The sequence below is a fragment of the Podarcis vaucheri genome (genome assembly GCF_965113315.1).
Source record: "Podarcis vaucheri genome assembly, chromosome: 1".
Lineage (NCBI taxonomy): Eukaryota > Metazoa > Chordata > Lepidosauria > Squamata > Lacertidae > Podarcis > Podarcis vaucheri.
In genome coordinates this window covers 43,764,844-43,791,907 of record NC_138759.1, presented here as the reverse complement: position 1 = coordinate 43,791,907, position 27,064 = coordinate 43,764,844, and the positions used below count along the sequence as shown (strand labels likewise).

Below are 27,064 nucleotides of genomic sequence, written 5' to 3'. Positions count from 1 at the left end.
GTCTCCTAACTGCCCTTCTCGAGAGACGGAGAGTATTTGTCACTCACTCTGACTCCACTCGCCATTCCATCACACACAAACACACCTGCTGTCACTCCTTCTTCTGTTAACACTTCTCCTTTCAAATAACTGCCTGAATTTGCTGCTTCATGACAACAAACAGAGGACGGTTTTGGTATAAATAGCAATATGCATTTTGGATATGCTCACTGCTTACTTGTTACTCCCATCAGCAGGGGTGTCACATTGAATAAAATATTGGGAAGGGGGCAGGTAAGCCTCGCCCCACATAACTGATCACATGCACACCATTTGAATTGCAATGCCCATCAACTGCCGGGGAGAGGGCTCAAATATTTTATTGCGGGGGCCAAAAGGACCTCGGCCCCTAGGAGTTGGCTCCTATGCCAATTAGTAAGAAACAAAAGGAAGATAGGAATAAAACTCAATAAGTGGGGGGGGGGTGTCACTGTTCTTAAAAAGATCACCGTAGTTCCCTCAGATATACTCCCAGTTAGTGAGGCAATCCATGAGGTAGTGATTTTGACTACTGTCAACAGCTTCTATTGGACTAAAGCTGGCAATTGGTTCATTGTGGGCGGGAAAGATTGAAGTGTTGACCCTCTAAACAAAAAAATGAGTGCCCACTCCTATGTCTAAAGATGATATATGCCTAGCAATGTTGCTGGTAGCAGCAGAAAGATGCCAAGGCACCATGAAGCTTTCATCAATACAAATGAGCTACTAAATGAAAGTGAGTTAGCCAGGAGTCATAAGAAGAGTTCAGGAAGTTGTGCCCTTGATATTAAACAAGTGTCTCACCTGTCAAGAGAGTATGAGTAATACCTATCATTATCTTGACAAATAATCTGATGTAGGAAGTAATGAGATTGTCATCTAAAACATTGTCATCTACACCATTGTCCCCAAAGTCCAGTCAGCTGTGGTCCCCCAAGCTATTTTCAATACAGCCTTAATTGTAAAAAAAACCAAAGAACCACCACCTCCTATTACCTTGGGCACCGAAAGCAGAGTGGCAAGCCAATCAAATGTGCCCTTCAACATCCAACAGAAAGCCCCACCTCAGCACAAAATAAGAACAACAACAAACAGCATAATTAACAGACTCAGTAATTTTGTGATCTTGCTACTTTAAACTTTGCTCTTCCTTTTTCTCCTCACTGGTTATTCCCTTGGAGCCACTCCCATACCAAGGGCCTGTGCACAGAAGGTGAAATGAGCCACACTAATGCCACCTTAGCGTGGGAAATTGTGTGACATCTAGTCAAGTCACAGTCAGCCTTTTTGCCACGTTGTGATTTCCCAACAGCTTGCAAATGTCTCTTGCGTGACACATTCAAGGCAGCCCACAGACATGAGACTAACAGTACTATCCCTATGCATATTTACTCAGAAGTCCAATGAGTCAAAAGAGCCTTACTCCCACGTAAGTGGGTATAACATTGCAATCTCAATGGCTCTGGATTCCAGCAATAGCGACCATTGCTAGAATCTAATGGTCACTATGGCCAGAACACAGGACGTTGCCTTATACTGAGCCCAGACCATTGGCCCATTTAGCTCAGTATTTTCAACACGGGTTGGCAGCAGCTCCACTGTGAGAGCAGAATGCTGGCCCAGATGGGCCACTGGTCTGATCCAGCAAGACTCTTCTGATGTTCTTATCTTACATTTGGCTCATCTACCTGCACTAGCCTAGTGAATTTCTATAACTTTCCCCCCAACTTGCTGCCATGCCTCATTCAAAACATGCATTTGAAACTTCCTTCATTCTCAAAACAAAAGATCAACCAGTGACCAACATGCTAATATTCCTCCAGGTTCCCTTTGGCTCCAACTAATTGTAAGGTTCTTTGGACCCTGGACCATTTATTTCTTCCTTCCCCACACCCCCAAAACAATGCTTCAGTAATTTCAGATGCTTTGAAAAGAAATGAATGAAGGAACCATGGCTGTGGTGAGCAGCTATTAGCAACAGCGTTCTTCTATGACTCAAAGTCTTCTTGAGTTATGGACTAAACACTTTTACACTGCAGTTGTGGTCTGGAACTCTTGACCAGCTCTCAAGCCCACACCCACAAAGACTGCCAGAATCCAACCACAATTTCCCCCAAAAAAACACCCAAGGAAGGCAGTTACACCTGCAGATGCAACAGTTACCTGGCTCAGAGAGACACATGGGCACCTTCAATAGCAGACACATATTTGCTCACAAGTAGTGAGGATGTTGAAAACTGCATCCAATTTTGCATTCATAACACCTCGGGTTTCCTAGCAGCATTTGTGTTTTATTTCCACCAGCTATCTTAGACCACAGCCTCATACCAGACAGGTGGACATGGTTTAAAAGGTCAGACTAGCAAGGTTGCTGGGAGGGGGAGAGACCCACCATGCACAAAAACTGATTTTAAAGAGAGAGAGAAATATCCTCCTGTTTCAGTTTTAATAACCTTCTTACATTTTGCTGAAGCCACACTGTTCTCGTGCATTACAGTTCTGCTTCCAGCACTCCTGGAGCGTATTTGCATTTCTCCCCCCCCCACCACCACCACCACCACCCATTTAATATTCAAAAAATTATACAAAAAGCCTAAATCAAACACTTTTTGAGCTGGTAGAAAAAGAACACACAAGAGCAATTTTAATTCACAACTGGATTTGGACCTGGTAAGTAAATGTAAAATGCATACCTGAGGCTTAAGCAATTAGAGAAGGTCCCTTTTTGACATACAGCCTGTACTTCCAAGACACTGACATTTCAGTAACATGCTAGTCTTTAGTCTCTGCTGCCCCTCCCGACCTATTCCCCACCCCCACCCCCCGTTTAGTGCTCACATCTGTACTGAGAGAACAGCCACCAGCGGAAAGAATCAGTCCCTGCCATAAAGGAAAAGGCGCTCGAGACTGAGATTCTCTCCACGATCCATCCCTGCTGCCCGGGAGCCACGTCAAGATTTTTTCAACTCCGGATATAGCTTTTTCATAGATAATACAATCCCAAAGGCTGTCACATCTCCCAGTGACTGCGAGGAAAAGCACAGCCGCCAGATTCAGAGCAAGAGGGAGGAGGGACCAGCTGGGAAGGAGGGGCGAGGCAAGAGGGGAGGAAAAAAGGGGGTCAGGCACCGTCAGGGAGAGGGAAGTGGGGAGAGGGGAGAGGGAGAAGGAAAGGGTCGGGGGCTGGGAGTGTGTGGCCCGGGAAATGGCCAGCCTGCCAGAAGAGATGCCGAACTACTCGCTCTTGGCGCGGGCTCGCTGTGCATGTTAATAGCGGGGATCTAGCGTCACGTTCGCTATAGCCCCCTGGCCGCACGGTGCATTTGTGAGCTGTGTGAGAGCAGACCCGTGGAAAAGAATAGGCGTGACTAACAGCTTCGTTCATTTCAATGGGTCTACTCTGAGCAGGGCGATCATCAGATAACGCCCCTGAGCGGGGTTCACCTAATGGAGCCCATCAGCTTCATTAGGGATTCTGCTTTCGTAAGGGGGATTTCTCTGTCACCCCGCACCCCCCAAAAAAAATTAGCTGGGCGGGGGGGTGTCAGGAAAACCCCAGAGCTGGATGCCAGAAGAGAGGGGCGGATTGTTCCATCTGGCAAACTGAAATGCTTGGCACAGACTGAACGTGCATCAGAGTCCTAGTTTCTCCCCTCCCCAGGCTTATTAACTTTTCCTCTCTCTTTTTTTTCCTCCCTCCCCTCCTCCTGTTGTCTTTCCTGCTACTGAAATTTTGTTTGTAAGTTCTATGGGGCAGGGATCTCCCCCTTTCTTTGCTTATGTTGATCTCTAAAGCCATAGGTGCAGTAACCAGTGGCTTTTTTGTGACCTCTTTGCTTTCACCTCCTGCCCTACAACTGCCCATGGCAGCCATTTTGTGCTGGTACCCACAGAATTTTTGACCAAGATATGAGTACTGGCATTTCTTTTCTTTTTTTTACTACTATAACAAAAAGGCACTGGAGGTAACTGTTGTTGTTGTTGTTATTGTTGTTGCTATTTATCATTTCTTCTTTTGACAATACTTTTAATTATTTGTTCTAATTTCTTTGTTACAGGCCGAAGAACAAGCATAGTAATAACACCAATCTGAAGGCAGCAGGTGTGAAGAATTAGGAACAAGCTAGATATGAGGTGAGGTTAAATGCACCTCCCACCCCGCCAGTGTGGGGTGGGGCAGGTCAGCATCCAAATTGCATCAGCCTAGAGAGGGGAGCTGATAACTAATAAGATCCCAGCAGCTGTGGAGAGGGAATTTAACCCTTCTTCCCCTTTTGTGTTCCTGGAGGATGAACTATCCTCTCAAACTAGTATTTGTGTTGGGAGGAAATCCCACACTGCCACCAATGGAGTATTTGCCCTCAAAGCAAATACAAGCATCATACGTGGGATTTTCCTCGACTGCTGCAGAGGAAGAAAGGGTTACATTTCCTCTCTGTGCCATCCTTGATCTCATTAATTTCCAGCTCTCCCCAATGAATACAGTTTGCTTTTCAAAAAACAACAACAGAAGCTCACATGTTAGATGCAAAGTCAAATTTAAGTCATGTGTACTTTTGTTCCTTAGTAGGGTATATATTGAGGGGGAACAGAAGAAAACTTAAGACTTGTGCCAAATGAAAAAAGGTCCCATCTACTCATTACTGGAGAGATTACTTTCCTCTGGTTGCTAATTATTCAGCAGAAATGATTTCAGATATTTCCCTTGATCCTCATAGCTATAGAGATGCTCCAGATTTCCAGCTATTAAGACCAACATCTCATTAGAAGGCTGATGAATGTTACTGTATTACTATGCAGGCCAGAGCTGCTAAAGAGAAAGCAGGAAATTCTCCTGTACACCTGTATTTGTATACCCAATACATTGGTACCTCAGGTTACAGATGCTTCAGGTTACAGACTCCGCTAACCAAGAAATAGTACCTTGGGTTAAGAACTTTGCTTTAGGATGAGAACCGAAATTGTGCGGCGGCAGCAGTGAGAGGCCTCATTAGCTAAAGTGGTACCTCAGGTTAAGAACAGTTTCACGTTAAGAACAGACCTCCAGAACGAATTAAGTTCTTAACCCGAGGTACCACTGTATATTACACTATACCCAGCCTTGCAGACACACAGAAACCATTCGGTATTATTATTTATACCTAAACACAGATGTTTGTAGCACCTGGCAGACAAGCAAAAATGACGGGCCCTTTCCCAAAGGGGTGTAATAATGTAAATCAGATTTTACCTTGCAATCTAAGATTGGGAGGTGGGGAGGCAGGGAAGATAGAAGCCATGGTTTGGCATTCGAAGGGAGGTTCCTGCAGTACATGTGGAGGCAGCTGGGATGACTGAATTCCTTAGTCCAGAGCTGGGGGACTTTGTGGCTCTCTGGAGATGTTCCTGAACTACAGTTCCTATCGCCCCGACCAATGGCAATGCTGGCTGGATATTATGATCCGCAGGACTGCAGGTACCCCATCTCTGCCTTACTCCATTGAAGAGCCAGGATGTTGTACATTTCTTTTGCCTCCTTACTGGGGGAAAAATTCTTTCAGCCACCTCCGTCACAATGTACAGTCACTTTTTGTTCGTATGTTGCATTTTATGGCTTTCTCCCCAATAACGACGCTCTGCGCCTGGCATTTTAAAGATGCCAATGGCACTGCAAACTGATGATGGAATGCTCTAAATCCTTTTGTGGACACAGATTACCATTCCATTAGAAACAAGCTTAAGAGGGAGACAGAGAGTGAGTGAGAAAGAAAAACTATTTGCTATATTGCTGGGTGTATTTTGGGACAGATGAGAAAGAAACTGCAAGAGTGCAGTGTCTTGTGAAAAATTATACCAAGAGGGCTGGAAGGGTAAAAAAAGAAAATATAAATGAAAGCCTAAGCTGCATTGTTGTTGTTTTGTTCTTTTCTCATTTTTAAATGAATGGTATCTGATGGCTAGGGGGTATGTTGGCTCTTAATAATATGAATGGCAAATTCCATTTAGTGAGCCTGTGTGTTTCTGTAGACAAAATCTTAGGGTGTGGACAAATGAAATGATTGGAATATTCTGAAAGTGGCCTCTCTGAATGTGGCCTTGCTGTGATCTAGGGATGGGCAACCTCTCCCAAGCTCTCCTTAGTTTGCCTTGGAATAGAGCCGAGTTGGAACTTTCAGGAATAACTGTTTGCTTTGGAAAGGTGGTGGTGGAGGAACCATAGAATTGCAGAGTTGGAATGGAACCCATTGGTTCAGCCAGTTCTGCTCCTTGAAATGCAGAAATCACTGCTAAAGCTTCCAGTGAAGGAGTCTAGCAGTCCAACTGTCCAGCAGCTTTTACCATCAGAAAGTTCTTGCTAAAGTTTAGTCAGAATCTGCTTTCTTTGAATCCATTGGTTCAGGTCCTACCCTCTAGAACAGTAGAAGGCAAGCTTGCTCCATCTTCCATGTGACAGCCCTTCAGATTTTGAAGATGGCTATCATATCACCTCTCAGTCTCCTGTTCTCCAGGCTAGACATCTCTAACTCCCTCTTCTGACATCCTTCTTAAATTGTGATGCCCAGAACTGGACTCGGTACTCCAGGTGTGGTCTGACCAAGGCAGAATAGAGTGGTACTACTACTTCCATTCATCTGGACACAATACTTATGTTTATGCAGCCTAAAATAGCATTAGCTTTCTTTTTGCTGCATCACACTGTTAATCATGCTAAACCTGTGGTCAACTAAGACCCCTAGGCAGGGGACGTTCCTGGGTTTGAACCTGTGACTTTTTGCATACAAGACCATGTGCTGTACCCCTGAGCCATGGCTCTTTCCCCCAAAGCTTTAGCCCCACAGTTTCCCTCAGTTCCACAGGACTGATGGCAAGTATAACTGCTCCTATCAGTTTTGGAGAGGCCCATGGCTGCTCTTAAACATTGGCAGAACAAATTACAGATCTCACATGTTGCGTGTAGTTAGAATGGGCAACACACAGAAGCAGAATGCAGAGAAGCCTTGAACTGGTACAGATGTTGTAATCCAGCAAACTGTTTGCCAATATGTCTTACACTATATTTTACAACCAGCCATTGCTAATGATTGCCAATCTCCTACACATACAATGCACCAATTCAGCATTTGCACATAAAATTTCATCATTTAATGACTGCAAGTGATAATTTCCATGGGTGAAACGGCTATCATCAATGAAACAGTACACACAGAGCGAGCTTTCGTGTCATCGCAAATCACCTGAAACACAATATCTTTTAACGGAGGCCATTATGTACACGCCTCTCACTAAATGCTTGGGGGGGGGGGGTTACCGCTGGGTCCAACATTGTCACAGGAGACTCTGGTGGGCTTGGAGTGCCTATCTCCAGCTATACCTGGTTTGCCAACTATGGCCTCCTTTTGAATAGAGATGACTTGGCCACTGTACTCCATGCTTGGATAGCTTCCAGACTGGATTATTGCAATGTGCTATACATGGGGCTGCCCTGGAAGACAGCTCAGAAACTTCAGCTGGTCCAAAATGCAGCAGCCAGATTACTGGTTGGGGGTTCCATTTTGAATGTGTATAACCCCTGTGTTAACACAGCTGCGCTGGTCAGCAGTTCATTTCCAGGCCCAATTCAGAGTGTTCACATCGATGTATGAAGCCCTAAATGACTTAGGCCCCAAATATCTGAAAGACTGCTTCCTTCCCAACAGACCCTCTTAGGTGTTAAGATCAGTCCTCTTGGTAGTTCAACTGCCCTCCAAGGTCCAGGATGGGTGAAGCTGTTGATGTGTTTGCAGAACAGTGGAGCTTTTGTTTCGCCAGCTTTACACAGTGCTGGCCTTTCCATTAGGAGGTGGAGAGGTGCTGAAGGAAAGATCTCACCACTCATGCTAGCCTGCAATGTGCAATGGAGGATGCTATCATAAGAAGATAAGGAGAAGTTGCTGGATCAGGCCAATGGCTGATCTAGGCCAGCATCCTGTTCTCACATGCCTGTGTGAGACCTGCAAACCGGGCATGAGCGTAACAGTGCTCTGCCTACATGCGATTTCCAGCAATTGGTATTCAGCAAAATGTCTTGGGCCAACTCCTATGGGCAACCTTTCCCCCCCAAACACATACACAACAATTGCACCTCTCTGACCCTTCGCATCAGACCTTATCTTATGTGTATGGCAGCGAGAGGTACACAGCACACACAAAATAGGTCCTACATTTTAAACGCCTGTCTCCTTATCCTGCTCAACTTTCCCAGCTCCATGACATTTAGAAGTTTTCACTCACCAGGTGAACAGTCCGCTGTCTCTTCTCTGTTCGGCCTCAAATCAGGCTAAATCCTTAATACCCTGGCAAAGAAGAATACACAGCAGTCAGCAAATGTTACCAAACAATTCTCATGTGGGACAAGTAATTATATACACACAGACACCACAAGATGTGGCAATTACCTTTGGATCACGGGAGATGTGGGTTGGCATCTCCTCTACAATCATACAAAAGAGTTTCAACCACGTTTTGTCAATTTTCCTTGATAGTTTAAAATTAAATCTGGATTGCGCACGATTCCAGGAGATACGGCAAGTGTATGCCAGGCATATAGGCAGGGGCTTTCTTAGTAAATTTGAAATAGGTGGGTGTGGGGTTCCCCCCCCCCCCAGGCAGAAGGTCCTCGGAAGACAGATGATTATGTCTTGCATACATAGAGGCAGCAGGCAGACACGTTTCTTGCATGCTGACTGATTTCAGAAGCATCAGTTGGGGCATCTTTTAACCCCTTCCCCTCTCCTCGTCAGTTTCATCCATGCAATTTTCCTTCCACGTATTCTGACAGTTTACAGAGTCGGCCCCCACCCCCAATCCTACCCCACCCACCAGACAGACACCACATCCCCACCCCACCCCCGTAAACGGCGTTAACAGATATACTTGCAGGTCCACCTCCCACAGGTCTTGAAAATGACAGGGTGCGAAAGGAGATCAGGGTGCATCAGGAATGATGCTGGTGAGGACTGTTCCAAGGGAGAAGGAATAAAAGACTGCTAGCAAACTCTACTTCTGCCATTGAGCAAAGCTGATTGGTGGATGGTTGTTGCCGGGTTACAGGAGTGAAGATGGAGTAAAGGCCTTCCCAAAGGAGTTCAGCTTTCAGTTTTCTTCCCCCCACCCACCCAAGAATAATCCCTGAAGGGGGAGAAGCTGCAGAAGCCGTGCAAACTGCTCCCCGCCCTCACCGTACAAGCACATCAACGCTCAGCATATTCCTCCTTGGCACTCTGTTGTTTTTTCTTTTATCTCTTTTTTGAATGCAGCTCTGCGTACGAAGAGTTAATCCTCAGCAGCAAAGCAACTGGAAAGCGAAGATGTTAGTTGAAACTGACAAATCCAGTCCTCCGTAAGCAGCCCACAAATAGGATGTGAGAGCAGCAATCAGAAGTCAGTCTCATAAATAAGCAAACCTGGTCTGCTGCTCCCCAAGAGGAGGAAGACTCCTTTACTCCAGGGCTGCCGCTGCCACCTGAGAGCAAAGTAGGAACTCAAGTTCACGCAGAGTTCCTTGCTGACGCTCCAAAAGAAAACTTAGGAGAGAATGACAGAAGGGGAGCAGAACGGTGGAGGAGAAGGGGGCGGAGGCCTGCCTGGCGTGTTTGTGCAGGGCTCCCGTTCACCTAGCGAGGAGTTTGTCTTCGGGGCGTGGCCCTGCAAGCACACAGGAGCGCGTTGCAAAGGCACGGATTTGAATTTTAACGAACCGGATAATGCTGACATTGGGATTTGCAGGGCATGAGTTTTCCACTCCAGTGTCCACATCAGGGTTTGCAGCCAAAGTGACAGGTTGAGAATCCCCGGCTAAGGTGCTGAGATTTCATACCCTCCAACATTACTCTGATGAAAATAGGGACAGCCTATTCAATAATAATAATAATAATAATAATAATAATAATAATAATAATAATACAGTGGTACCTCGGGTTAAGTACTTAATTCGTTCCGGAGGTCTGTTCTTAACCTGAAACTGTTCTTAACCTAAAGCACCACTTTAGCTAATGGGGCCTCCTGCTGCCGCCATGCCACCGGAGCACGATTTCTGTTCTCTTCCTGAAGCAAAGTTCTTAACCTGAGGTACTATTTCTGGGTTAGCAGAGTCTGTAACCTGAAGCGTATGTCACCTGAAACGTATGTAACCCAAGGTACCACTGTAATAATAATAATAATAATAATAATAATAATAATAATAATAATAATACAGTGGTACCTCGGGTTAAGAACTTAATTTGTTCTGGAGATCTGTTCTTAACCTGAAACTGTTCTTAACCTGAAGCACCACTTTAGCTAATGGGGCCTCCTGCCGCTGCCGTGCGATTTCTGTTCTCATCCTGAAGCAAAGTTCTTAACCCAAGGGACTATTTTTGGGTTAGTGGAGTCTGTAACCTGAAGCGTCTGTAACCTGAGTTACCACTGTAATAATAATTACTATTTATACCCTGCCCATCTGACTAGGTTGCCCCAACCACCCTGGGCGGCTTCCAACATATATAAAAACATAATAAAACATTAAGCATTTTTTTAAAAAACCTTCCCTATACAGGACTGCCTTCAGATGGCCTTGGGGTTGGATAACGCCTCCAACATTTCTCTGACGGAAATAGGGATGTCCTAAGGAAAAGTGGGACATTCTGGGATCAAATCAGAAACCAGGAAGGTTTCTGTAAATCCAGGACTGTCCCTGGAAAAAAAGCGACACTTGGAGTGTCTTAGATTTGTGAGTGGGTACTCCGATGTGGTTGCACACCTAGTGGTGCCATTGGGGAGAGCTGGGGGGGCAGATGTCTGGGAACCCGCTACACAGCAGAATAAGCAGGAGGGCTCCCTAGGGCAACAGGGCTGGCTTATTGTACTTTGAAGCCATTCACATTGCCGTCTAAAGAGAGACTCTTTCCCCACCCCTCGCCCGCTTCATGGCAGGTAAGTTCAGGATCCAAAATCCCTGCACTGCTGTGCACAGACCTTCTTAGCTGACTGACCTACTAAAACTTTGCTGAGATCATTAGCTCTTCTCTCTCCCAATCCCCAGAGCCTCAGGGCCTTCGAGCCTTCGCTATCCCTAATGAATCTTGACATTTCTTCACCATGTCACCCAGCTTGCAAATTTCGAGACCAGCCCTGAATTTCCTAGCTATTGCCTAGCAGAAGCAGTCTTGCTTGTTGATATAAATATATATTAGGAGGAGGAATAATAATTAATGCCTTGCAAATCCACACAACACATGATCTGGTTTAAATGCTCTGAGAGTCTGTGTAGGCTCCTAGAAATGCACCCAGCCCCCCAGCCCCAGCAAGCCAAGTACACGGAAGATACTGGAAATGCGCCTGAAGTGAGATAAAAGTTCAGAGTTCACGTCATCCAAAGCCATCGGCAAATAAGAGAGGCTTGGTTTATTTGCAAGAATCTAATGCAAACAATGGACACTGCACACAAAAGCACTTAGGTCCAAAGACCTCAGATAGAACGCCTCAAGGTACACATAGTATCTTGTCTATTGATCTAAGGTCTCACAAGAACAGCACATTCACTCTGCTCAGTTAACTCCATCCAGCTTTTTAAGAAAATAAGAGTCATGCTTTTCGGCCTTGTTTTTAGGAAAGTACAGGACAACTTGGCTTCTTTCCAGACGCTGCTCTTTACCCAGTGTCCTTGGGAAAGTCACTTGAGCCCATCTGCCTCTGTACAAACTATTCAGTGCACAAATATTCAGGCCCTTAGTACACTAACATGAAGCATGAGCCATATGGAGCTGGGAAGATGCTGATGATACTGGTGATATCGATGCTTTAAAAAGACCAGTGTTAATCTAACCTCCATGTAAGCTTTCTGCAAGCCAATCATGATGAATGCTTAAATAAACAGGTTAGAGGCACCCAGGGATGAGGCTCAAGTTGCACTGCATTTTATTTATGCATTTATTAAAAATACAGATTTCCAATACTAATTCAGTTCTGCAAGTATAATTTTTAATTGGTGCTTTGCAGTAGTTATGCACATAAAACTGGGCCATGGAAAGGACTCAATAAGCTGGCCTGGATTTGTTAGGCCACTGTAAGTTAAAGTAACCCTCAAAAATTAGGCTTCCAGGAGCACACGTAAGCACAAAATTGCTGCAAGAAGTCAATTTACAGTAGAGAGAATGGCTGTGCCATCTTTGGTATTACTGTCTTTACAGAGCAGCCTTCCATATTATTATCTATTGTCTGTACTGCAATAGTCACAGAGATCACTATCAAAATAATGGCTACGTGTTCTGTCATCACTCTAAAAGCTTGGCTGTGGGGTTGGGGGGGGTAACAAAAGGCATCCTCATTCCACATCTTTGACATGGGGAAACCTGACTTTCATTTACGTGGGTGCCAGTGAGAGATGTTAGCGTTCAGGATTGTCACTGAAGGAATGTGACAACATACAGAAGAGCAAAATACTTAAGACAAAATTGCTTAAGGACCTAACCACACTAGAAAACCTTGCAAGAAAATGACTGCACATAAAGCATTTAGTGTCCTGTTTTTGGCAAGGCATTGAAACAGAAGCTATCCCATGATTTACAGTAGTAACTATCCAAACATTTGAGCAATGTTTTCTGTAGATAATATTGTCCAAGTTTGGTCAAAGGCCAATTCTATACTCTCTTTCAACATGTTGCTAAAATAAATAAGCCATGCAGGTTGTTGAATAAGCAGACAGCAATTCCCATCGCAGAAGCGTTCCAATTTGTGTAATCCCATTTCCCACTGAATCCGGTATCAACAATTTCCTTCCAGTTATTATTGGCTTGAGATTTCACTTTGAAAGTCAACAATGTCAGGGGTGCCTGCAGAACATATCTGGGTGCATTTTAGACTACCCTAATCTTCACAACACACGATGTGAAAGCAAGTCCTATTGATCTCAGTGCTCTAAATTTCCAAGCAACATGTTTAGGAGTGGGTTTCAGCATTTAATTTCATACAAAATCCCATGAATTGGGATGTGTGTTGAACTTTAAAATGCAGGCAACTTATTCAGGAATTGTGAAGCAGGTTTGAGAGCGAACATGCATTCTTGGCATAGAAAAGAGCTCCCTGATCTAGTATTTCACATGGTGATGTTACATTACAAGTTATAAAGTTCAAAGTGCTTGTATTGACATATAAAGTCCTATGCAGCTTAATACCTTGATACTTACTAGCTTGCCTGCTCCCAATATAGCAGCCTATATACATTAAGATCAGGTGGCAACACCCTTTTAACTGCACCAGTGTGCTATTTGTGTGAGGGCATTCTCCATAGGGTATCCCAGTTATGCAATGCCAACCCTCACAGATGCAGCCGCTGCTGACCGTAATAGGTTTTATGCTTCTTTTGAAGACATTTCTATTTACTCAAGCATTTGGATGATTTATTGGGAAGCAATTTCACCTTCACTGAACTGGATTGTGACTTGATTTATATTTATTGTTTTTGTTTGTTTTAAGACTGCATGATGATGATGTATTTGTGCTTTGGTGTTGTTCCCCTGTCTAAGATTTATTTTAATGAAAATAGGACCAAAAAATGCCATTAATAATAATAACATAGTAATAATAATTTATTATTTATACCCCACCCATCTTGTAAAATCATTGCAGGAGATCTTGGGGTCCTTACCAGGCCCCGGTGGTGCAGGTGGTTCCGTTAAATTGCGAACAATCTGAAAGAATCTCCTGCTGCTGTTTTCTGCAGATGCAATAGAGGCGGTGAAGAAGGTCCTCTTCACCATCGCTGTCACCTCTTGGTAGGCTCGATGTTGAGCTCTCACCTGTGTCCGGTCCGATTCAGAATGTGTTTTCCTCCACCTGCGCTCTAGCCGTCTCAGCGATTGTTTTATTGCCCTCAGCTCCGGGGAAAACCACGGGGCTGTCCAGGCTCCATGCAATCAAAGAGGGTGCTTCGGAGCCAGACAGTCGATAGCCCTGGTTAACTCCGCATTCCAGCGGGCCACCAGGGAATCAGCTGAAAGGCCATCAACATGGGATAAAACATCCCCTACCACTCTCTGGAAATAAAAACTTAGAAAACTATGTTCGCATCATGGGTGAAGAACTTACTTCATTTTGCCTTAGAATATTACATCTGCTACAAAGGGGCATATTTCCCCATTTGAGCTTTCCCCCCCTATGTATCTAGATATCTAAATACATAGATATCTAGAATTGTTAAGGAAGCCTGTGAATAGAGATTGCAGTAATATTGAATCTGTTAAGGTGCTATGTACCTAAGCCATATTTAGAGCAGACCTACTGAAATCAATGCACTTAAGCCTGCCCCAAGTATGACTATCGCTGAATAGCAACCTTAATTCATAACACTATAGGCTGTAATTTAGTGTGGGGCACAGATTAAATTACATGGAATTTGTACTTTCTGAATTGAAAAGAGAGCAATCAAAGCAAGAACCTGTCTCTTTTAAAGCATTCATGGGACATAATGAATACTAGAAGACTGTCAATAAGACAACACAGATGCTACTTAATGAGGCAGAATCTCTGGGGGAATCTTACTGAGCCTACAGTAATCAAGCTGCCATTATTAACTTATAAAAACACAGAGGCCTCTGCCTCTAATTCAACCTTAATAAAATCACCATAGCAGCCTCGAGGAACAAAATTGCTCAAAATATTTAGTTGATAATATAGATCACTAATTCCCAAAGGCTCGGGGTGAGTAAAAATAAAATGGAATTAAAAAACAAACATAAAACTATCCCATTAAAATTGCAATTAAGCCACAAATTTAAAATCTCAGAAAACGCGAGCTCTTCTCTCCCCAACATGTTGGTTCAGACTCTCAGGCTTCAAAAGCCAATCTTAATGAACAGAGTCTCCCAGGGTTCCAAACAAAGTTTAAGACTTGGGACATGCATTTCCAGCACTGGTTGACATCTGGAAGAACGATTCACTACGGACAATTTTATCATCCCTTCATGTCAATTCAAAAACTGATACTTAAATGGAGATATAAAGGTAAAGGGACCCTTGACCATTAGGTCCAGTCGTGACTGACTCTGTGGTTCCGGCGCTCATCAAATGTTGATTAACGTGGCTGGGGCAAACTAGTCAGATGGGCAGGGTATAAATAGTAAAAATATTATCATTATTAAAATATTATCATTATTATTAAATATTATCATTATTATTATTATTAATGTCCCTATTTTCATCAGAGAAATTTTGGAGGGTATGTAAATGTGAGATGTGCAGGGAGCGGGCAGGTGGTACAACTACTAGCTTCTAGCAGATATAAGAAGTGGAACTAGGAATCTGCAAGTAATCTTCCAAACTATGCTAAAGGGACAGTTTCAAGCTCTGTACCTTCTTAGTCCCATTAAATCAATGGAATCCTCTGGTTGTTGGCTGCCCCTTAGCAAACGCCATCAAGTTTAGTAACAGTCGGTGGGCACTTGGGTGGCACAAGGAAGGAAACAGGCAGCTAAACCAAGCCTGCTGCCATCAGTTGTGCCATGTTATTGGCATTCTGTGCTGAAAAACAACCGCCTTCTTAATAGCCAGTTTAGATATAAGAAAAGCAACAAAGCAGAGCTCCAGAGCTCACAAATCTCACCAAGGGAGAGATCATGATCTCTCCACAAATTGCCGCAAAACTACAAGACACCCACTTTCCCAATTTACCTAATGTCTGAACTGCTTCTCAGCAAAGCAAGACTTTCTTTTAGGATGCTTTGTTCTAGATCTACATCCTTAGAAGCTGCCTGCTTTGATGTAAGGTTGCCAAATCTTCATCCACAGAGATTATCCCTGGCACTTTAAACCAGGGGTGGCGGACCTGCGAACCTCTAAATACTCTGGACTCCAGTGCCCATCAGCTCCAGCCAACATAGCCAGTGGTGAGGAATGATGGAAGTTAAGAGTCCAACAGCATCTGGAAGGCTACAGGTGAGACACCCCAGAGCATGTCCTCCAGATAGACTACGGAGATTATTCTGCCCCACCTACTTTCCTCTCACATCTGCCATGTGTAAACAACAACAGCAACCTAGAATCCTGCTCATTACTACAAGGGGAATGTAAGCAAAGAGGCTGGCAGAGGAACAGGGGAGGAAGTACAGTATTAACATCCTCTCTTGGTGCTTTTGATTATACTGAAATAGACCAAGGGATAAAAAGCTGTATAATGAACCAAACATATAATTGTGGGGTTTTCTTGGTGGTTTTTAAAATTATGTTATGTATTTTGTGTTTCTTTTTGTATTTTTATGTTGTAAACTGCCCTGTGGTCTTCAAATGAAGGGCAGTATAATAAAATAATAATAATTAATAATAATAATAATATCAAAATCAAGACTGCTACATTTAAATGATAGTGGCAGAGGGAGGAGATTGGCACTATTCTCAGGGAGCAACTTCAAAAAGAAATCCTACTTGGTCTTACTGCATGACTGAATATTGTTTAAAATAGAGACAGGGAACCCTCCAAATGTTGTTGGACCTCTCCAATTCACATCAGCCCCAGCCAGCAGAGCCAAGAGCCAGGAGGAATGTTGCAGGATGTAGCTCAGCAACATCAGAAGGACCACCATTTCTTTGTTACTGCATTAAAATTAGTGCTATCCTAGCAAGAGAGTCAGAGTTAGGGAGCACGCCCTAAACCCATCTCCATTCTCAGGCTTTCCAATCCAACCGAGATAGAATACAACACTGGGAATCAGCAGATTGTCCTAGAAAGACCTTTGGAATTACTTTAATATTTACCTGGACACCTGGTTATTATCCTGATTCTTCAGTTTGATAATGACAGCACTGCAGCATCAGTGACAGCCCTGCCTGCAAACTGAATGGTTCAGTAGAAAATGAAAGGAGATCAGCAGAGACCAGCTGAAATGTCTTCGCAAAATTCAGCCACTTCCACTTTGAACTGTATTTGAACTTAGCGCCATGAGAGTTCACTCTCTGATTCTTCCACCAAGTAATCCACACACACACCCTATCCACCTCTCACGCTGTTTGCGACATCTATGCAACCGTCTCTCACACATCCCCTTGAGAGGTCTTATTCGTGGCTGGTTCAAGAGGTGTTGCTAACAATTACTCACAGATACAAATGGCCTTTAATAACCTGCGCTCTAATTCCCTGGATTTCACCAGTATCTTTAGCAGAGAGCAGCAATCAATATTAATTAAGAGCACGTGGTTCTGGCCTGTCAAGCTGTTGCATCCCAAAGGAACATTAATGCTGTTCCTCTTAATTATCCCGCTCTCCCTAGATAGCAAAAATCTAGGTTCACAAAGTGAACCAAAGGAGAAAGCATGGAAATGGCTGGAATAAAGAATTGTGACCTTTGTAGTGAGGCAGCCAAGTTGCAAAGAAGGACGCAGAGGGCTCCTCTACCTCAAATGTTTATAACCAAAATAGAAATTTCAACAGATGCTAATTTTTCTCCCATGCATGAAAAGCTCCAGCTTTCAACATTCCCTCTTCTACACAGCCCTGTTCTCCATTGCGCTGTTCACACTCCAGGTGTTACTGAAGTCCCATCACTCTGACCATTGACCACACTGTTCAAGCTGATGGGAACTGGAATCCAACGGCACCTGAAGGCCCAGAGGTTCCCCACATCTTCCTTTCCTTTCCCTTTCCCTTTCCTTTCCTAAATTTGGATACTGCCCTATACCCATAGATCACAGGGCAGTTCACAACATAAAATCACAATACAAAATACGTACGGATCAGGACCACAATACCTCAAGGACCGCCTCTTTCCATATGAACCTACCCGGACCCTGAGATCATCTTCTGAAGCCCTCCTTCGTGTGCCCTCTCCTCAAGAGGTCCAGAGGGTGGCAACATGAGAATGGGCCTTCTCTGCAGTGGCTCCCTGTCTGTGGAATGCTCTCCCCAGGGAAGTTCACCTGGCACCTTCATTATACACCTTTAGGCGCCAGGGGGAAATGTTCCTTTTTAACCAGGCCTTTGGTTGACCTGATTGATATCCTATGCCCTTTTAAAATGTGGCTTTTTGGGGGAGGGGGTGTTATTGGCTTATTGTTCTTATTTTGATTTTATATATTGTGATCTTTTCTGTGAACTGCCCTGAGGCCAGCAGGTACAGGGGGTATCAGGGCCAGATTTAGGTCTGATGAGGCCCTAAGCTCCAGAAGGTAATGGGGCCCTTTATATGTCCAGCTGTCCTTTGTCAACAACAAATTGTCACTGTTTTTTATGTTGAACATATGCTATATGGTAATTTATGGACCTAATAGGTATCTAAAGCCAATTGCCACTGTTGCTGTATGTAGCTTTTATTTATTTTATTTTTTTAACTTATATTTTGGAAATGTACATCCAGGTTGTTGGTTTTTCTTTAAATTTTTTAGCTTATACGTAAATCCGGCACTGGGCGGTATATAAATTCAATCAATAAAATAAAATAAAATAAAAACCAAAGACAATCAAGGTCACCCAGCAGCTGCATGTGGAGGAGCGGAGACGCGAACCCGGTTCCCCAGATTACGAGTCCACCTCTCTTAACCACTACACCACACAGTCCGTCCTGAAACCTTTGCAGGGAAAAAGGTGCATGACCTGACCCTACATCCTCATGAATGCACAATAAAAAGGCCCCAGATTGAGGAAGGCTTCTCAATATTAAAACTGTCAGACTTTTCAGATCTTGCATATGACCCAACAAAGCAGGGCAATCCCAATCCCAAAACAGAGAGGTAAGTATTGCGGCCACCAAGTACGTACAGTGGCCTGTCACCATAGCCAAAGATTCACAGAGAACAGAACCTAAATTGATGGGTGAAGGATCTCTCTCTGGCAGGATATAAATTATTCCGGACACTTCCACTGTGTGTCTCTGCACCTGCACTGAGCAGACCAGTTTCCCTACATCTCAGTAGATTTCGCTTACGAGAGCACACACAGTTTACAGACTAGTCAGAGAGAGAAATGGAAAACATTTCTAAGCACCGGCATCTCAAAAGTATGTGCAGGGATCAAGCAAATGAAAGTGAGGGAGGGAAACAGCATGGAACATATCTATAATCTGTTCTGCCCAGACCAGTGAGCATGTCTGTTCTAACAGCCAGTGAATATATTAGCAGAAATAGAAGTTTAATGGAAGAACGATACAGAAATAAGAATCTGGAACATATTCCCAGTTCTAAAAAAAAAATCAAGAGTCTTGTGGCATCCCAAAGATTAACAAATGTTATTACAGCATAAGCCTTCATGGACTAGAGTTTGTCCACAAAAGCTTACACTATAATAACATTTGTTAGCCTTTAAGGTGCCACAAGGGACGCGGGTGGCGCTGTGGGCTAAAGCCTCAGCGCCTAGGGCTTGCCGATCGAAAGGTCGGCGGTTCGAATCCCCGCGGCGGGGTGCGCTCCCGCTGCTCGGTCCCAGCGCCTGCCAACCTAGCAGTTCGAAAGCACCCCCGGGGGCAAGTAGATAAATAGGTACCGCTTACCAGCGGGAAGGTAAACGGCGTTCCGTGTGCGGCTCTGGCTCGCCAGAGCAGCGTTGTCACGCTGGCCACGTGACCCGGAAGTGTCTCCGGACAGCGCTGGCCCCCGGCCAATAAATGTGAGATGGGCGCACAAACCCCAGAGTCTGTCAAGACTGGCCCGTTCGGGCAGGGGTACCTTTACCTTTACTTTAAGGTGCCACAGGGTTCGTTGTTATCTTCGCTGCAACCATCTACCATGGCTATTGCTCTGGAAACCATTCCCAGTATTTTACTCTTTTAAAAAAAAATCATTTGAAGATGTTCTGATTAATTTCTTTTTAGAAAGAAAAAACACCTGCCCTCCCCTCTGCTCAGACAAGTATATGCAGAGCATTCAAAAAATCCATTATTAAAAACCAACTTTGTTTATACCCCTTAAACTCAAAATAATGGCTGTCAGTAACCTTGAATAATCTAGAGAGAGCTGCCTGTTTAGGCTACTGGTTTGGCGCTGTTGGAGGTTCTTAATCTCTTGTTCCTATTATATGGGATCAAACTGCAAAAGAACAGGAGCTATCCAGTTCTCAAGGACAATCATCTTAACCCCACATCTTAAGTACATAAAAGGAACCCATTAGCAGCTTAAAATTATTAGATTTTTTTAAAAAAGAAAGAAAGAAAAGCAGAGCTCCACTCCCTCCCCCAACACCCACAAACACCTCGATCTCCTATGGGGGTGTGTTCAGCTTACAGAATTTCAGGCTCAGCCATTCTTATCTGCTTTTAGTATTCTTCAATAAAGTCCCTGACCCTTTGGATAAGGGATGTAAACCAACCAGATCCTGTCTGCTGTGGTTTGGCTAAAGCTAAAGGCAGCCTTTCTAGGGTTAAAAGTCTTCCCTCCACTTGTTGGTGGTTTTAGGTTTGAAAAGATGGCTCCCATTGGCTGATTTAAATTGTTAAGTCTGAGAAGGGAGCGGCAGCTAATAGCGCAGACAGATCTGGAACATGACAGCTTCCACTTTTCCCAGGCACACCCCACCACCACCAAACCCCCCCCCCCACACTTCTACATAAATACTCTTGTTACATGAAGGGGAAGTTCACCCGGAACCTGCTCCTTTACTAGAAGTGGAACTGGGGTCTTACCTTGAAGATCGGCTCCTGCCCTGTGTGCTTCTGCTCTTCAGCTTAGTCCCTGCCCATCTCTGACTGCAGGCTGCTGCTTGTCTCAGGAGGAGGGAAACATCCCTCGCTTCAGGCAAAAATTCCCCACAATTCCATCTCTTGAGCTTCAGAAAGATTCTGGTTGCGCATTACACATGCACAGAAATACATCCTCCTCGCAGCTGCTTCCTCACCGACACTCTCCTTGTGCCAGCTTGCCAGCTGCTGTGAAGGAGCAGATATGAAAATGCCAAACGCCCCCCCTTGCCCAGGCAGGTGTTGAAAAAGCGGGACTCACAAGGAAGCCTCTTCCTTATACGCTTTGGAAAGAATCAGGCCAGAGTTATACTTCGGTTTTTGCTACGATGACCGGCTCATACCCAACACACCTCACAAGCAATTTTTTAAAATCTTACTTAGGCATGATATTGCGGCAAATCAGAGAATTGTAGAGTTGGAAGGGACCCAAAGGGTCATCTGGTCCAAGCCTCCGCTGTGCAGGATCACAACTGAAGAATCCCTGACAGCTTGACACCCATCCTCTGTTTAAAAACCTTCAATGAAGGCAAGTCCACGCCCCCAATTCCAGTTTTGAGCCAATCCTGTAATCTCAGCAGAGAGAAGATTGGATTAGATCCTGAAAGAGAACTTGTATTCCAGGTTAAGATTTTTATTAAAGCTTTTCTTGAAACAATAAGATACAGTGGTACCTCTGGTTACGTACTTAATTCGTTCCGGAGGTCCGTTCTTAACCTGAAACTGTTCTTAACCTGAAGCACCACTTTAGCTAATGGGGCCTCCGGCTGCCGCCGTGCCGCTGGAGCACGATTTCTGTTCTCATGCTGAAGCAAAATTCTTAACTCAAGGTATTATTTCTGGGTTAGCGGAGTCTGTAACCTGAAGCGTATGTAACCCGAGGTACCACTGTATATAAAACTGATGTAAATATTTTTTTTTTAAGCTTCAGAAAGTTCAACTAGAATACAGAGTCCTCTCTTAAAGGTAGTTCTTAACCCTTACCACCCACAGAAGGTAGTAATCCCTCCCATTTCTCACCTGGGATCTTTGCTTTCTCCTCCCAGCCTCTCACCCTGAACATGGATTCTGGAAATAAGACGAAAGGGACAGTTCGTGTTGTGAAGCCACTACTACTTTTACAACTGAATCTCGACAGGGCAAAGTTGGTGGTTTGCAGACCACCCTGAGTTGAAACAATAAGTACAATTCCTCCAGGTCTCCAAAACTGGAAACAAGAGGGTCATCTGCCAAACAAATTTCAAACGTCAACAACATTGCAAAGGGATTGCTGCCATGAGCAAACAACCCGTGTGGCTTGTGACCCAAGATAAGAGGAAGGCTTATCACACCGAGATGCTCCTGTGCACTTTTCCATCTAGGAAGGGACAAAATCCTCCTGGGCAGGGACCCGTGTCACATCTGTATTGTCACTAAATAAATAGGGTGATGATGATAACAGTCAACTGTCACGTAGCTCTATCACACCAGTTCTCCTCAGCAAGGCTGTCTTCAGCATTTCCATATCTGAAGGAAAGTGTCTGGTGGCAATCCTCCCCTGCTCCTTTGACTGGTATACGCAGATTTTGAGATTAGAGACAGGAAAAAAAATCACACCCCTCTTTGGAATCTCCTGCCTGAAGCAACTCCTTCAACTTGTTTCATGGCAAAGCCTGCCCTGCAATTCTTAGATTGGCAGATGACCTCGAGGAGGAGTCTGCACATCTGAGGCTGTGTACCTTTAAGGTATATTTGAAGCACATTCTTTCCCTCAAGGAATTCTGGGTACTGTACTTCACCCTTCACAGAGTTACAATCCTCAGCAACTCTTAGCAAAATTGTTTTTGGGGGGATGTGCTTCAATTGTGCTTTAAATGTATAGTGTTTACACAGCTAATTCAAATTCAGATAACAAATCTAAAGGAGAAAGAAGAGTTTCAAAAGATAGCGCTTCTTATTTGGAGTCTGAGAAGCCAGCCACATCTCACACAGTCACAGCTGATGCTGCGATACATTTCAATTAAGACTATTTCTGTCATAGTATTGCCTTCTGACAAGATCCAAGTTCTCAGCAAGGCCCCAGGTAAAACAGGAAACTAAAAAATAAAAGAAAAGCCTTGCATCAGAATAATTTCCTCTCCCATTCAAGTTAAAACCAATAGAACTGCCAAAGAAGTATTTCCTCTTTTTCCGGCCTCCTCCCCAGGTATATTTACAACAAAGACAGTTTAGCAATCTGTCAGACACCTTGTACTTTTCTGGAAGAAATTCAGAAGGGAAAACTGGGTTTTCCATTTGATATCCTCACCTGTGTTCCCTCAAGTACATATTCTCATGAGCAGTAAGAAACTATAAATAAGGCCCTATGCACATTGTACAGTGGTACCTTGGGTTACATGCGCTTCAGGTTACATACGCTTCAGGTTACAGACGCCACTAACCCAGAAATAGTACCTCAGGTTAAGAACTTTGCTTCAGGATGAGAACAGAAATCGTGCTCTGGCGGCGCAGCGGCAGCAGGAGGCCCCATTAGCTAAAGTGGTGCTTCAGGTTAAGAACAGTTTCAGGTTAAGAACAGACCTCTGGGACGAATTAAGTACGTAACCAGAGGTACCACTGTAATGTCTGCTGCTAAGCATGCAGTTAGACAAAACTTAGATAACAATTCTGTAAACATCAGCACTTCATAATAAGTTCAAGTAATGAAGAACTAAGTGCAAATTCTAAGAGAAGGACACTGCCAGACATAAGCAACGTTGCTCATGAAATACTTTTACCTGGGCTAGCAAGCATGTCCTGCATTTCTCTGAGTGGAACAGTACAGCACACTCATCCAGGTCTGAAGGGGGGATGAAAGTCCAAAACTTAAGAGATGAAGAAGTGCAGGAAGCGGAGCGAAAGAAATAACTCCTGAGTGACTCATCCTTGAGTCTTCTGCTTAGTCACCTGTACATCTTCTCTCCAGCTCACCAGAGTCAGCGCAGGTGCCCTGCCAATGCCCACCCACTTCTTCGTTTTGACAAGGTTAGTTATTAAAAAGAGAGGGGGGAGAAACGAAGAGGGTTTGAGAGATCGGGGAAAGATGAATTTTAAAAAGCTGCAATAATAGAAGCAACCTTTCCAGAGCTGACAGCAGCCCATTTTGCCAGGGCTCCTCCCACACCCCAAGCCCCCGCAGTTTTATTTCTCAATTAAATCATGAATCAACTCGTTCGCTTGAGAGCATTGCATTTCCTAAATGTTGCCTGGTAATTTTGACCTCGTAGGAAGTTGCCATGGGGAAGAGGATGATGTCATTCGCAGGAAAAGCACAGAATTTACACATACAACAGGAACAGAGCTATTTATAAAAGAGCCTACTTCTCCATTCCCCCCCCTTCCCCGCCCTGAATCCCGGCACCTCTTTCAGTGCGGGTGTCAGGGGGGAACGGGCAGGCAGAGGTTCTTGACAGCCATGTCTCAAAAATGAACTTTGCTAACCTGTCAAGAAATGCTCCAAGTCCCTGAAACACTGTCAGGTTTCAGGCATAATTCATTGCATACAGCTGGCTTTTTAGCTCTTCCGCTCAGAGGTGATTTCCAGCAAATCCCTAAATAGAGGTCAGGTGGTAACTTGGCATACAGACACCAGCAGAGCATTCAGAATTACTTATTTATTTGCCACCAGTTAAATCTGTGCTCCTTGGGAGTGGTATTCTCAAGGTGAAGTCCAGAGACCTTGGGTGCTTCAAGACCGTTGCTGTTTTCAGGTGGGATTCAATCACATTTGGGCAAATTTATGTTGCCCGGTTAAAGCTGATTTGGAGGTCCTGTACAACCAAGATCAAACCTATCCATTCTGAAGGAAATCCGCCCTGAGTGCTCACTGGAAGGAAAGATTGTGAAGCTGAGGCTCCAATACTTTGGCCACCTCATGAGAAGAGAAGACTCCTGGAAAAGACCCTGATGTTGGGAAGGATGGAGGGCACAGGGAGAAGGGGACGACAGAGGACGAGATGGTTGGATAGTGTTCTCAAAGCTACCAGCATGAGTTTGACCAAACTGCAGGAGACAGTGGAAGACAGGAGTGCCTGGCGTGCTCTGGTCCATGGGGTCACGAAGAGTCGGACACGACTAAATGACTAAACAACAAGTACAACCAAGGCACTTCCCTAAAACTTCAGGGGGTTTTGATAAGGAAAGGGATGGGCAATGGAACATGTCAGACAATACATGCCTGACTATACAATTCAACTCCAGGTGAAGTGGCCAGGAAAAATTCTGACTGAGACAAACAAGAGCTTCTCCTAGTTGCTGATTACTGTTTACAATAAAGGGCTTCCTTGTTAGGATATTTCCGTTCCACCTTAAAAGGGAGCAGGCTTTGGGAGTCACAGAGTCTGCGCATGTCCTGTTCACAGGATGTTTATGCTTGCTGTTTCCTTTCGATTTCAGCCGGTCAGAGACGCTGACTGAGAACGGTCATGTTTTTCTTTGTTCTGTTCAACGCTAAATAAAGTCTGTAAAATATGCTCTTCTGCGGTGCAAGCTCTCTGCTGTTTTCTGCTGATAAAGAACAGTGTGCACAAGCCTGGAATGTGGCAATCTATTTTGAGGCTTCGTGTCGCTAACTGCTGGATCTGCCTGAGGTACGGGAGATTGATGGACGTCCGGCAGCCGGCTTGGGGCCGTGATGGACAATATCTCCCTGGCAGTTTCCCAACATTCCTCTCATGGATAGATCGTATAATGCATTTCCTGAACATCCTGAATGATATGTCGCCAGGAGTAGTAAAGCCAAACGATATTGTTTCTATAGAGTACTTACATTATGGTGGTCACTCGGTACGAGCAATGATCACCTTTCAAGATCAAAATTTGGCCAAACTTATCCACAGATCAAAGGGACACGGGTGGCGCTGTGGGTTAAACCACAGAGCCTAGGACTTGCCAATCAGAAGGCTGGCAGTTCGAATCTCCGCACTGGGGTGAGCTCCCGTTGCTCGGTCCCTGCTCCTGCCAACCTAGCAGTTCAAAAGCACGAAGTGCAAGTAGATAAATAGGTACCGCTCCGGCGGGAAGGTAAACAGCGTTTCCGTGCGCTGCTCTGGTTTTCCAGAAGCGGCTTAGTCATGCTGGCCACATGACCCAGAAGCTGTACACCGGCTCCCTTGGCCAATAAAGCGAGATGAGCGCCACAACCCCAGAGTCGGCCACAACTGGACCTAATGATCAGGGGTCCCTTTACCCTTTACCTTTTTATCCACAGATCAAGACATCTATTCTTAAAGGAAAGGATAGCAATATATAAGAGGACCAGGAAAAATCCAAAAAGGAGAACCGACCGCAAAAGGTCTGGTCTGATCATCATAAACTAAGGCCACTAAGGCCTCTTCTGTCGACATTCCTCTTGGTTTTGAGTGTACTGGTGCAAAGGCAGCAGAAGAAGAAGCAGGGGGCCTGATGTTGAATCTCTCCTGGGTTGTTGCCAAGCCCTCCCAGACCTTAATGTTTTGTCAGCAGTTGACTGGTCTGTTTTTCCCTTTCCATTTGCCATAGCACTTAAAAGATTCAAGGTCAGTCCCAGAGACTCACAGTTTGTTATCTTGCAGCTGGAAATTCCCCTAGCCCAGCTCTTGTAAAGCAACCAGTTTCAAAGGCTTCCACCAAGGGGAAACAGTTTCTATTTATAATAGTCAATAATGTCCTCTTTTGAACACAATTCAAACACTCCAAAGTTAGTTTCAATTTTCAGTTACTTTTACTCCTTTTTAAAAACAGGTGGAGACAGTAGAAACAATGTATTTCTCTTATTTAGCTAGCTGTCAATGAACGTTCTAAACGCTGTCAATGAACATTCCACAAGACGTCAGTCCTGCTAGCAGCCCGTTTCCAGGGTCAGAGCAGCGGTATTTTAGCTCTCTTCGCTCTCTCCCACAGGCATACTCAGTCCGCAACTCCCCCCCTCTTCTCCTGCCTCCAAGGGGGGGTTTAATGTTCTTTGCCGATGGAAATTTAGTCTTTTACAAAAGGCTTTCCAAGACTCCAGCTTGCAGCCTCATTGCCTCAGTCTATTTACAAAAGGGGAAGGCGGACTTCCTGTATTTGAACCTCCCCGTTACGATGCCAAATTAAACGTTTAAAAATCCAATTCTTCCGCTTCAGCTCTACTGACGGGTAATTACTTTAAAGTCAAATTGTCCACAGGAAAAGGTCAGCGCTCTCCGGCAACAGCTATGCGGCTTCGCTCCGTGGAAGAAGCAGACGATTCGAAGCACCGCGCCGCTCACCCCACGTCGCTCCGGACCCCCGAAACCGGGTTTCCCCACGAGTAGGGGAGACGCAAAAGGTGCCCGCCGAATCCCACGTTCACAGGCTTCTCCCACCTGTGATTTTTTGCGGGTCTCCGCCTTCGCCGTGGCGGCCAGACCCAGATTCCC

General features: G+C 44.6%; 1 protein-coding gene and 1 long non-coding RNA gene across 15 annotated transcripts in view; one reads left to right on the top strand and one right to left on the bottom strand.

Moving 5' to 3' along the window:
* LOC309541799 (serine/threonine-protein kinase PAK 6-like) overlaps window positions 1–21,360 on the bottom strand; it is a 49,886-nt gene extending 28,526 nt beyond the window's left edge. The window contains exons 1-2 of one of the 8 annotated variants that reach the window (XM_082239946.1): window positions 20,613–21,360; window positions 8,269–8,330 (exon numbers count right to left, since the gene is read on the bottom strand). Coding sequence is in view for 1 of the 8 variants with exons in the window: in XM_082239944.1 (XP_082096070.1) it covers window positions 2,857–2,905 (49 nt within the window). In the remaining 7 variants the exon portion in view is untranslated. Of the gene's footprint in view, window positions 1–2,711; window positions 2,812–2,856; window positions 3,035–8,268; window positions 8,331–8,910; window positions 9,117–20,612 lie in introns of those variants that run through there. The other 7 variants (XM_082239951.1, XM_082239952.1, XM_082239945.1 and 4 more) reach the window with 7 other exon arrangements.
* On the top strand, window positions 85–23,407 carry LOC309542667. 7 transcript variants are annotated; one of them, XR_014224349.1, is made up of 4 exons: window positions 3,342–3,983; window positions 4,077–4,152; window positions 15,799–15,945; window positions 21,713–23,407. It is a non-coding gene; the product is annotated as an uncharacterized lncRNA (long non-coding RNA). The 7 variants fall into 7 exon arrangements; XR_014224350.1 differs by lacking the exons at window positions 3,342–3,983; window positions 21,713–23,407 and adding an exon at window positions 85–175 and having other exon boundaries at window positions 15,799–16,268; XR_014224351.1 differs by lacking the exons at window positions 3,342–3,983; window positions 21,713–23,407 and adding an exon at window positions 611–1,130 and having other exon boundaries at window positions 15,799–16,268.
* Window positions 23,408–27,064: the final 3,657 nt, after the last annotated feature.